The sequence below is a fragment of the Pongo abelii genome, chromosome 17 (genome assembly GCF_028885655.2).
Source record: "Pongo abelii isolate AG06213 chromosome 17, NHGRI_mPonAbe1-v2.0_pri, whole genome shotgun sequence".
Taxonomy (NCBI): Eukaryota; Metazoa; Chordata; class Mammalia; order Primates; family Hominidae; genus Pongo; species Pongo abelii.
In genome coordinates this window covers 65713715-65727022 of record NC_072002.2, presented here as the reverse complement: position 1 = coordinate 65727022, position 13308 = coordinate 65713715, and the positions used below count along the sequence as shown (strand labels likewise).

The window sequence follows — 13308 nt, the reverse complement described above, 5'->3', positions numbered from 1 at the left end:
AGAAACAGTATCATAGTAACATTCCAAAATTATCTCAAGTAATAAAGAGCATCAGTTCTGGAATAAGGGCATAGTTTCTCCAGTTAAATATGACTCATTTTGATGTGAAGCATGACTAATTTAGATTTAAAAAGTCATGTGATGTTCCCATATGAGTTAGGTATCTTATACTCCCTCCTAGAATCATCTAGAAGTAACAAAAATATGTGTTTTTCATAAGCAAATCTAAATTTCTAGTTGGGCAATAAGATAGCATAACTGAAGCAATTAAATGTAAGATATTTATTAAATAAAAAGGTTACACTATGATTTTTATACACTATTGAAAACAATGACTTTTATTTATTTAAAGCCAGCAGTAGTTCCCATTACTCTCATAATGTTATAGTTAAGGCTTGATTTAGTTCCAGAAAATAAATAGGGTAAATTTTTAATATTTCCCTAGCTCTGTCTGCTATAAGGGAATTTCAGAGTATGAAGGTAAGATGAAGCAGATATATAAGAACATTTTTAGATACTGACAATTTTTCCTTAAAATTTGGTGAAAATTTAGTTTCTTCTCAAAATTCTGTACTTCTATCCATAAAAGTAAATTTCTATTTTAGTAGCTCTAAAAGAACTAGGCGAGAGAAGAGTATTACCCATAATAGTAAATAGCAAATACTTTGGCAAGTCTGAATTAGAGTACAAGTGAAGACATTCACAAACACACTTTTTACATCTCCTGGATGTGGTATGGGCTGTATGTTAGAATTAAAGCATCACAACTATCTGATTGTAGGGTGCTGGTGGGCAATGCAATCAATCAACATGTCTACCCCAACAGATGTGGAGACGCATGGAAAAAATGTCAACCAAAGTGGTCGGGGAGAACAAAACACAGAAAACACCATAAAACTGAGGACATTATCTCTTCTTGTCTGAAAAAGGGGTTCCCTGGAGCAAAGTGGTTCCCTGGAGCACAGAAAGTATTTATCAGGGGAGTGCTTCTATTCTGTTATCACAGGAGGGCTTGATGCAGATTCCGGCCATTCATACACATCTGGCAGCAGGGAATCATATTCACTCTGCCATATTCTTTCTTTAACATATTTGGCCTTGTCTTCAGGTTCTGGGTATCGGAAAGCCATTTTATTAGCATACAGGTATTCTGTAACCTGAAAAATAAATAAGGTTATTGTGTAGGCTCTGAGTATTAACCTATTAGAGAGACAACGTACTATTATAACACAGGAAAATAAGTTTAGAAGAATGGCATTTTTCTTTTTTCAAAATAAAAAATAACATTGCTTTGACTCTTTTCAAAACATTTGGAAACTATGGAAAGTTTAAAAGATAAAACCAAACACATTTAAGTTCTACTGTGTCATTCTAGTAAATACATTTAGATAACCTGCCCAGCCTATGTCATTGCTCCCAGTCTTGCTGAAAGAGTGGCCTTTCTAGAGGGGTACAGAGACTATTTCCTAATCATAGCCAACTTGACCAGGAAGAAAACCTAACCCAAGGTGAGAGAGAGTTTTCTGCTCTAGAATTTGGATTAATAGGCATAGTAATTATTATAAATCAGGATTTAGACACTAGAACTATAAGGTCAGGTGAAGTCAGGGCTACAACCTATACATGGGAACTGACACCACTATCACTGAGTGCCAGGCACTTTCTATGTGTTTTACAAGGATACCTCCTTTACTCTCGACAAGAACCCCAGGAGATAAGTGCTATCATTATTCTCATTCTGCATATGAGGAATGAGAGGAGTTTAAGTAACTTGCCCAAGGTAGTTACTTGAGAGCTGTTTCAAACCCAAAGCATTCTGAGTCTAGATATTAGACCGTCAACAGTAAGCTCGATTACTCCCCACCAAAGGTGGCTTGAGTGAATTTCAAATTTTGCACCCAAGCCACATACCATGATTAGTGGTGAGAATAAGCCCTTGAGCCTCAGTTCTGATATAAAATGAGGAATGTGAAACGCTTCCTCACAGGGTAGCACAGCGCCTCTCACACAGTAAAGTTCTCAAGTCGTGGTTTTATTTATTTATTTATTTATTTAAGACGGAGCCTCGCTCTGTTACGGATTTATTTATTTATTTATTTATTTGAGATAAAGCCTTGCTCTGTCACCTAGGCTGGAGTGCAGTGGCGCGATCTCAGCTCACTGCAACCTCCATCTCCTGGGTTCAAGTGATTCTCCTGCCTCAGCCTCGCCAGTAGCTGGGACTACAGGTATGCAACACCACGCCTGGTAAATTTTTGTATGTTCAGTAGAGATGGGGTTCTGCCATGCTGGCTAAGCTGCTCTTGAACTCTTGACCGCAGGTGATCCACCTGCCTCGGCCTACCTAAGTGCTAAGATTACAGGCATGAGCCACCATGCCCGGCAGGTTTTATTTTAACTTAAAAAAATGTAGTGACATATGGTAGAAAAAATTCAAACAATTATAAGATGTCGCTCTCCTCCTCTCTCATTCCAAATGGTAACCATTATTAAAGTTTCATATTTCAACTTTCTAAAAGAAAAATCTCAGAATAAGATGGTGATTAAAAAATAATCCTTGGTACCAAGAGCTCAATCTCAGTGTATTTTGTGATAGAAAATGTGTTCAATTGTTTTCTGTTCTATTATAGAAAACATATTTTACTAATATTTTATTATCACTGACTAGGAAAAAGAAGTAGGGAAGGGCTAGATCCTCAGTGGCAGGTAACTGCAATAAAGATCTGAGGTTAAAAACCTAAGGTTTAACCTAAGGTTAAAACCTAAGGGTTAAAAACCTGGGTGTGGTGGCTCATGCCTGTGATCCCAGCACTTTGGGAGGCTGAGGCGGGTGGATCACCTCAATAAGGTGATCCTTAATAATTTATTAAGGTGGATCTCCTTAATAAATTTAATAAATTTATTTATTAAATAGATTTATTAAATAAATAAATAAATTTAATAGTCAAAATGATAAAATTTGATGATCAACTGCATAGAAGTTGAAATTGTGGCTGATAAATTCCACAGTCAATCCTAATGTTTAAGAAAAATCTTAGTAATCTAGAAATAGAAGACTACTTCTTTTAAAAAGTAGAAAATACTTATTTCAATCAAAAGCTAGCATCATATTTAATATTAACATACAAAGATGTTAGCCAGGTGTGGTGGCATGTGCCTCTAGCTACTCGGGAGGCTGTGGTAGAAGGATCACTTGAGCCTAGGAGTTTGAGATCAGCTTGGCAATATAGACTGTGTCTCTAAATCGAAAAAAAAATACAAGAATACCCTTATCAACCTAATTGCTTAAGACTACTCTGCTGTTTCAGCTAATTTATAGTTAGAGAAAAATGGACTATGCATATTAAAAAAAGAAAAAATTACTTACAATTAAAAACTCAACAATTCCAAATGAAATGAAAAACTATTAAAATAAGATTGTTCAAAAAACTGGTCATCAAGTAAATTCATAAAAATGAATGTTTTCAAATTAGTATTATTCCTACCTTTTCCTATGTATTAGAAATGATCAATGAGAAAATACTTGGAAAGAAAAAAAAGTCTTTTATTATATTAGAATAACAGAAATTTAAAAATATTTAGGAAAAAAGTAAAAATGCCATATTCAGATGAAGAAAACAAAATTATACTGAAAGACTTTTTAAAAAAGATCTTAATAAGTAAAGAGAGATAGTGATTGGAGAATACTCAATACTGAAAGACCCAACTTCACCAATTTATAAATGTAACAATTTCATACAAAGTTGCAGAGTTTTTTAAAATTAAAAAAGCAGATACAAAAACTTGTCCAAAAGAAAACAATTTAGAACAGTCAAGAAAATACTGAAAAAGCATAATGATGGGAAAGATAAAGTACTAAATGTTACATTATACACATTATAAAATTTAAAACAGTGTCAGATAGTAAACAAAAATGGTCAGGAATAGAAATCCCAGGAACAGATTCAATTCCCAATTAACTATAAATAACGGATGCATTAATCAATAAATAATGCTGGGGCAACTGGTTAACTACTCAGGAAAAAATGTTTCCCTTTCTCATATCATACATTAAAATAAATCCCAGAGAGATTAAAAAAGTTTTATTTTAGAAAATGCAAGTAGACAGTTACGATTTTGGAGTGAGAGAAGGCATTAATATTCATAAAAGGTGAGGAGAGAATCCACAAAATAAACAAATAATTCCATAAAAAACTTTTAAAAGACATATCAAACAATTCTATAAAGTTAAAACAAATGACAAATGGGAAAATATCTGCACCACAGCAAACAAGAGGATCACTACACTTAATATATAAAAAGCCCTCAGAAATCAAAGCCAGAAAGTAGAAAGGCAAATATCCAACATAAAAAAGAGCGAAGGTCATGAAAAAGTAGTTCATTGAAGAAATACAATTGTTGAATAAACACAAAAAATTCTTCAATCTCACTAATAATGCCTTAATAATGAGAAACAATTTTACCTATTAAATATGCAAGATTAAAAAAATAATTCTAAGTATTGGCAAAAGTGTGGAAAAAGATACACTCATATCTAATTGCTGCAATGTAAATCAGTACTTTTTCTGAAGAGCTCATTTGACAATATGCATCGGAAGCCTTAAAACACCTTAAAAACCTTTGTTCTTAAGCTTAGAATTTATCACAAAAAAAAAAACCATCACAGCCCGGGCGTGGTGGCTCACGCCTGTAATCCCAGCACTTTGGGAGGCCAGGGCAGGTGGATCACCTGAGGTCAGGAGTTTGAGACCAGCCTGACCAACATGACGAAACCCCATCTCTACTAAAAATACAAAAAATTAGCTGGGCATGGTGGTGGGCATCTGTAATCCCAGCTACTTGGGAGGCTGAGGCAGGAGAATTGTTTAAACCTGGGAGGCAGAGGTTGCAGTGAGCCATGAGCTGAGATTCCACCACTGCACTCAAGCCTAGGTGACAGAGCAAGACTCTGTCTCAAAAAAAAAAAAAAAAAAATAGAAACCATCACAAATACACACAAAGATTTATCTGTAAAGATAGATGTTCATTACACTGTTATTTCTTTCTTTTTTTTTTTTGAGATGGAGTTTTGCTCTTGTGGCCCAGGCTGGAGTGCAATGGCACGATCTCGGCTCACTGCAACCTCCTTCTCCCAGGTTCAAGTGATTCTCCTGCCTCAGCCTCCAGAGTAGCTGGGATTACAGGTGTCCACCACCATGCCTGGCTAACTTTTTTTGTATTTTTAGTAGAGACGAGGTTTCACCATGTTGGCTAGGCTGGTCTCGAACTCCTGACCTCAGATGATCCACCTGCCTCGGCCTCCCAAATTGCTGGGATTACAGGTGTGAGACACTGCGCCCAGCCTACAGTGTTATTTCTAACAGTAAGAAGCTAAAAACTTAATGTCCAAAAACAGAGAAATGATGAAATAAATTTTGAAAAAATAATAAAGAGAATGCCACGCAGCATTAATGATCACATACATGAGAATTATTATTAAGTTACATGGAAAAGACTTACAATATATTAAGTGGAAAAAGTGCAGTAAGAAACCAATTATAAGAATGGGCACAGGCCAGGCGCCGTGGCTCACGCCAGTAATCCAAGCACTTTGGGAGTCCAAGGCAGGAGGGTCGCTTCAGGCCAAGGGGTTAGAGACCAGCCTGGGCAACACAGGGAGACCCCCATCTCTATTCTTTAAAATAATTTTTCAGAAAGGCACAAGTGACTACATGCATGTGTGTATGCATGTATGTGTTTGCAAAGAAAAAAGACTAGAAGGCAACAAACCCAAAATAATCATGTGTGTTATATTCTGGTAGTAAGAATATGGGCCTAAAATTTCTTCTTTGCAGCCTTCTAAATGTTTCAGATTTGTCTTAATAAACCTGTATTTCTTGTATAAGAAAATGTCATTAAAATTAATGTGAAGAAGTTTAAGTTATTACTTACTTTTATAGCAATGTTAATAGAAACTTCCTGAATATTAGCAAGTGGTGGGTAAAGTCGCCCTTGGGCTAGCTCTTCATCTGTCAATTGGCTTGTCAGGGCCTGAAGAGAAAAACAGCATTTTGCTTTTGTTTGTTTAAATAACAGAATAAGGACTCAGTAAAATGGAAAAAGCATTGGGGAAACAGAGAGTAATACAGGTAATATAATTCCTCTTATTTCTTGAAGGAATACACTTAAACCACTGCAGAAATTAATACTGTTCATCACTAAACAATAAATAACCAGATTTAAAGACTTATTGATTATATTCTGCTTTATATTACACATGTAGAGCTTGGCTTAATTGCAATGGCTACTTTGAAAACACACATTAATTGTATTAATGTGAGTTCTTCAGAAACACTTCAAAGTCTGGAGCTCCCATAGGCCAGCACTCCAAATAATACCAGTACTTGTCCATTAACATGCAAGGAGTTATCTATGCTGTCACAATATATTCAGATATACAAATTGCAAGTATAGTCTAAGTGTTATTAAAATGAGAGGATTCATCAGTTTACAAAAATTTAAAAGTCATGATTAAAAAATTAATTTTATGCATAAATAGGCAAATCATAAAAGTAATTTATGAGTAACTTCCTTTTCATTAATAAGGCAGATTTAACCCATTCTCTCTCTGCTTTTAATTTTCAGATCTACTCATCTTCATAATTCATCCTTTATAAAATAAACAACATTTAAAACATTTACCTTTGCAGCTTCTAGGAAAACACTGTCACTTATATGCCGAGTGTTACAGAGAATAACAGCTAAAGCCACACCTAGAACACATTTTAAAGTTTACTAGTATGGTCACTTTTCAAATTATGAAAGAAGTAAATTCCTATATTCAGGCAAATAAATGGTAATCCATCCACATCGCAAACAGCTCCCCCCAAACAGAAAACAGCCAAGAAGAAACAGAAATCTGAGTTAAAATCAAACGATCTTTAATAATTCTTATTCACTAAGTAATTTCAGAAATATCAAATGGCTTTTCTCAGTTTAGTTTTTACATTTATGAAAATGACAAATACATACAATTCATCAAAGCTTGTTTTAACCCCAGTTCCCAGCCCACCTCTAACACTCCACTTCTTGCTCTACAGAGGCAATGACAATTTTTTTTAGCTGATTGTTTCTCTCTCTCATTCTTAAATAACTTATGTTTCTTGTGATTTTTCTCTCTCTCTCTTTTTTTTTTTTTTGCCTTCTCTTATTGTGCTGATCTTGCGTTTTCTGTTTTGGAGATCACTGACTCCTTCCTGTAGGAGTAAGTATTTAGTGCTCTTTCATATTTTCAGCTTTCTTTCTTCTTCCCAATATAGTTAGAGCATAATTTTGGTTCAATCAATATTCAATGTTTATATCATGGTTACTTTTCCTTTTCTGCATAACTTCCTGAAGTTAGTAACTGTCCTTTTCCTTTACTTTGATTTTTTAGTATTTAACATTGTTATTTCACCCTTGAACTCTCACTCAATTGTCTACATTTTATTCTATTTTAGCTACTTCATATATTCTTGAATTTCCTGCTCTAGAATAAATCTGCTAAAGCTCCATTCTGGTCTGGTTGTCCCCCATTCCAGCTATGGACCTGTCATCCTAGAAAACCCCTTTATCATTATAGGCCTCTTTGCTTCTTTCTAAGTTGACTCCATTTCCTAAATTCAACTTTTCCTAGTTTGTTACTCCCTCTTTTGGTAGGGTACATTCTCCCAAGGCTTTCTGAAGAACAGTGCGTGGGAGATATATATTTTTTGAAATCTTGCATTTCTGAAAATGTGTTTGTTTACTTCTTTCTACTTATATTTGATAGTTTGTCTAGGTTTAGAATTCTGGCTTGGAAATATTTTTCCTTCAGAACTGTGAGGTATTATTCTAATACCATCTAGCTTCCAGTGCTGGTGAGAAGCATCAATCTGAGTTCAGAGCCTTTTTAGGTGATTGTTTTTGTTTAATCTCTGGATGCATGTAGGATCCCTTTAAAAAAAATTTTTTTTGGCAACAGGGTCTCGCTCTGTCACCCAGGCTGGAGTACAGTGGCACAATCGCAGCTCACTGCAATCTCAACCTCCCTGGACTCAAGCGATCCTCCTACCTCAGCTTCCTGAGTAGCTGGGATTACAGGTGTGTACCATCACACCTGGCTAATTTTTTTATTTTTTGTAGAGACAGGGTTTTACTATGTTGCCCAGGCTGGTTTCAAACTTCTGGACTCACACGATCCTCTTGCCTCAGCCTCCCAAAGTGCTGGGATTACAGGCATGAGCCACTGTGCCCAGCCAGATCCTTATTTTTATACCTAACGGTCTGCAATTTCATAACACTGTGCCTTGATGTGCATTATTTTAACTCATCATGTTTAGCATTCAGTGAGTAGGCACTTCCTATCTGAAAACATGAGTCTTTCAGTTTTGGGAAATGTTCGTGAAGTCTTGAGGAATCACTTCCCTCCATTTTTCTGTTCTTGTTCCCTGACGTTTATATTTTCTGATATTGTACCTCTTGGATTGGCTCTCTAATTTTCTTTATTTTCCTTCTCCTGTCCTTTGCTCTCTTTTTAGGTAACTTAACTCATCTTTTTCTTCTTTCTGCTATCAAACTTTATTTTTAGGAGCTTGTTTTGCTTTCTAATTTTTTTAAAAATAAAAATCCGTCTTTATAGGATATAATATTTTGTCCCCCTGAGGATATTGATAATTTTTAAAACTTTCCTTCTCTTCCCATTATCCTTGTTTTTTTTCCTCAAGATGTCTTTTTCTGTTTGTCTGCTTTCGTCTCTTTTATGAAAATCTTTAATAAAGAGACTTTCCTCAGATGACTAGTAATCTTCAAGCATTTCTCACATTTAAGGGTTAAGAACTAGAGAAAATGACTGGAAGCTATGAGCATGAGGGTGGGGTTTACCTCCTCTGAGCATCACCACACATGCTTTTAAACTTCCTATTTTCTAGCACTGCTGTCCTCAACTATGTCTGGTGTCTCCCAGCATAGAAACACTGTTTTACTCTATTCAAAGAATATCCCAAATGGCTTTGAGGAAGGGTAGTCACCAGATTACCTCATGGCTGAGAAGATTACATGGTTAATAGCATTTTTTTTAAGTACAGAATTTGGTCCATCTAGATTTAGTGTAGTTTTTACTTTTATTTTTAGTTGTTTTTTTTTTTTTCAAGTAATTGGGGCAGATTTAGCCCTCAAACACTTAAGTCTCATCACTCTTATCTCATCTTGTCTTGCCTATGTTCCTTTTCCTCTTTTCTCTTGCTTTTCGGATTTTTGTTGTTTCATTTCATCCCAACATTACCTTACCATAAACAGGAAGTCTTTGTAGCGTTTTAATGGTTATCCTAAAATTTATATTATGCATCTTTAACTACCAACATTCCACATTAAATTTTTTTTTGAGACAGGGTCTCCCTCTATTGCCCAGGCTACAGTGCGGTGGCACGACCAAAGCTTGCTGTAACCTCAAACTCCTGGGCTCAAGTGATCCTCCGTCCTCAGTGTCTGGAGTAGCTGGGACTACAGGCACATGTCACCACACCTGGCTACTTAAATTTTTTTTTTTTTTTTGTAGAGACAGAGTCTCCCTATGTTGCCAGGGCTAGTCTCAAACTCTTGGCCTCAAGTGATCCTCCCGTCTTGACATCCCAAAGTGCTGGGATTATGGGTGTGAGCCAACGTCCCCAGCTCCACATTATAATTTTTAATTTACCTTCCTGTCAATCAATGTAAGTCCCACATAACAGCTTAACTCTATTTAACAGAGCTATTGTTGTTGTGCATTTTAATTCTCTCTCTCTATATTTTTCAAAATCCCATGTGATGTTTGTTTCACTCTATATAAACAACATTCATTTTGTTGTACCCACCCACTTATTCATAACTTTCTTTGCTTTTCATTCCTTCCTACACCTTAGAGTTTCTATGTGGGATTATTTTCTTTTTCCCTAAGGAACAAAATTTCCTTTCCTTTAATATAAAAACAGTCTGCCAGGTGGTGAATCCCCGGTTTTTTGTTTTGCTGAAAAATGTCTTCATTTTGCTTTAATTCTTGAAGGATATTTTCACTGTGTAATGTATTCTAGGTTGGCAAGTATTTCCCATAAGCAACTTTAATAGGTCATTCCACTGCCTTGGTATCTTATTGTCACTGAGGAGTCTGCTGTCAGTCTAACGGTAGCTTCTTTGAAGGAAATCTTTTTGTTTTGGCTGCTTTCATAGTCTTCTCTTTGTGGTGATTCTGAAGCCTCACAATAATGTTCCTAGATGTAGATTTCTTTTTATGCATCCCACATGGGTTTCTGTTAGCTTTTTGAATATTGATTGTCAATCACCAGTTCTAAAAAAAACTCAGCCATGAGGCCGGCACATGTTGCCTCTGCTTCATTCTCATTTCTTCTAGGACTTCAATTAAAGATCTATCAATGAAATGTATGTCCCTTACCTACTTTTTTTTTTTTTTTTGGTCTTTCTGTGCTGCATTCTGGATTGTTTCTTCAGAGATATTTTCCAGTTGATTAATTCTCTCTCGTCTAATCTGCCATAAGCCTCATTCACTCAGTTTTTTTTGTTTTTTTTGAGACAGGGTCTTGCTCTGTCACCCAGGCTGGAGTGCAGTGGCCCAATCATGACTCACTCCAGCCTTGACCTCCCAAGCTTGAGTGATCCTCCCATCTCAGCCTCCTGAATAGCTAGGACTACAGGCATATGCCACTATGCCTGGCTAATTTTTTTTTTTTTTAATTTTGTAGAGATGGAGGTCTCACTACGTTGCCAGGGCTGGTCTCAAACTCCTGGGCTCCAGCAATTCTTCCACCTTGGTCTTGCAAAGTGCTGGGATTACAGGCATGAGCCACTACCCCCAGCTCACTCAGTTCTTATAGATTACTACATTTTTCAGTTCTAGAATTTAATGGTACTTGTCTAAGTTTCCAAGATTGGCTTTTATCTCTATAAACATAATAAGCATATTTGTTTCATAGCATTTACGGTATATCTAGGGTTTCAGTGTATCTGTTTTTCTTGTTTTCGCTGGTTTTGGCTTCTGTTGTTATGTCTCTTTATGTGCCTCATTATCTTTTTTTTATTTTTCCACTTAGGTTGTACTTGAAAATTTATAAAAATAATTTGAGGACTAGGATGGCATTATCTTATTTCAGAGAAATTTTTATTTGCTTCTGCTGGGCACTTGTGGGCACTGGCAGTCCCGAACAGAGGCTCGAGGTTTTCTAAATCACCCATTGCTGCTGCAAACTATACCCCCAATCCAAGGTACAGCACTTTAGGGTTTCAGTCCAGAGTGGGAGGTAGTGCCAGACTTGGACATGGTGCCGATCTTGTCCACCATCCATGAAAAGCACGGCTATACCTCTTAGCCACTTTCTTCCTGGTCTATATTTCCACTGTAAAACTGGCTTCAAAAGCTTGTTCTGTGCATTAGTTACCCCCCTAACCTTGGTCCAGAATTCTCCAATATTCCATTAGAGTGAATATCTTATCCCTTTGACCCTTTTAAAGTCTTAAAAAAAATTTTCATCTGGTTGTTATAGTTGCTCAACTAGGTCATTCAAATATTAACAGTTTTTTTTTTAAGTTGCTTTATAAACAGACTTTCAGCCAATCCTCCTGTTTTTAGGCTCATTTCTGCCTCAAATGCCAGGTCATTTTATTTTATTTTTTTGAGACAGTCTCACTTTGTTGCCCAGGCTGGAGTGCACTGGCATGATGATGGCTCACTGCAGCCTGGATCTCCCAGGCTCATGCGATCCTTCCACCTCAGCCTCCTGACTAGCTGGGACTAGGGGTGTGCACCACTACACCTGGTTAATTTTTTTAATTTTTGGAAGAAACAAGGTCTCACTATGTTGCCCAGGCTGGTCTCAAACTCCTGGCCTCAAGCAATCCTCCTGCCTCGGCCTCCCGAAATGTTGGGATTACAGGCGAGAGCCACCATGCCTGGCCAGGTCATTTTTAATGTCTATATTTATGGTATCCATAGCTGTTATTTAAGTTAGGACTTTAAAGTGTTATATAAAAATAATCAACTGCTAAATTCCTTAATACTCAGATATGATATAAAAAATGGTTTTGCTGAATTTAGAACAACCATTTGACCCAGCAATCCTATTATTGGGTATATACTCAAAGGAATATAAATCATTCTACCATAAAGACACATGCATGTGTATGTTCACTGCAGCACTATTCACAATAGCAAAGACATAGAATTAACCTAAATGCCCATCAATGGTAAACTGGATAAAGTAAATGTGGCACATATACACCATGTGTATAAATAAAAAAAAATACTATGCAGCCAAAAAAATGAATGAGATCATGTCCTTTCCAGTAACATGCATGGAGCTGGAGGCTATTATCCTAAGTGAACTAACACAGGAACAGAAAACCAAATGCCGTATGTTCTCACTTGCAAGTGGAGCTAAGTGATAAGAACTCATGGACACAAAGAAGAGAACAACAGACACTGGGGCCTACTTAAGGGTAGAGGGCGGGAAGAGGGTAAGGATCAAAAAACTACCTATCGGGTACCACGCTTATTACTCGGGTGACGAAATAATCTATACATGAAACCCCCTGCAACACACAATTTACCTATATAGCAAACCTTCATATGTAACCCTGGAACTAAAAAAAAAAGTTTAAAAAAATAGCTTTGTTAAAATCAGCAGAAAAGTATTTCCTTTCCTGCCCCGTCTTTTAGGCCATAGAAATGTTACTGAATAGAACACATTAATTTTGAACATTATCAAGTTCTAGAAAGAGATTATGGATGACGGGACAGTTTCTATTATAGAAGTTAGGTCTCAAGAGACATACAGGAAAACATGAGGGGCAAAAAAAAGGAGAAAAATATAGAAAAGTACCAGGATATTCAGACTAAATACCCTCTTTACTTTGACAACAGTTACACATGCTTGCCTGATGCCAGCCTATATAAACTTGTCATATCTTAATTAGAGCCTGCTGTCAGCTAGTCAGGGAAAGACCTACCAGAAGAAAAAAGATACAAGTGCAAAAGAAAATCATACAAAATTCCTGTTTTACTCAACACAGTCTTGCTTAAAAGAAAGAGGCAACTGAGGATCACCAGAAATTTATGGAAAATACAGCACAAAGGCAGAAACATTGAAAGGAATCCTAATAATTCTCCAGAAAAAGCTGAAAGAGTACTGTAACCGTTTTTGTTTTAAAAGTAGCTATTTAGAAAGAGCAATTCTAGAATAAAAAAAGGTATTAGAAATAAAAATAAGTTGTTGAACTGAGTTAATGATAAACAATATTAAGCAATTATTAATTTCCTTTGGTGGG

At 36.2% G+C, this 13308-nt stretch overlaps 1 protein-coding gene across 1 annotated transcript in view; it reads right to left on the bottom strand.

The window, feature by feature from the left end:
• Positions 1 to 267: 267 nt before the first annotated feature.
• The window catches only part of ME2 (malic enzyme 2), a 67573-nt gene continuing 54532 nt past the window's right edge, over positions 268 to 13308 (bottom strand). Inside the window, exons 14-16 of the mRNA XM_024236087.3 lie at positions 6682 to 6752; positions 5932 to 6030; positions 268 to 1157 (exon numbers count right to left, since the gene is read on the bottom strand). Coding sequence (XP_024091855.1) covers positions 990 to 1157; positions 5932 to 6030; positions 6682 to 6752 — 338 coding nt within the window. The 3' untranslated portion in view covers positions 268 to 989. The remainder of the gene's footprint in view (positions 1158 to 5931; positions 6031 to 6681; positions 6753 to 13308) is intronic.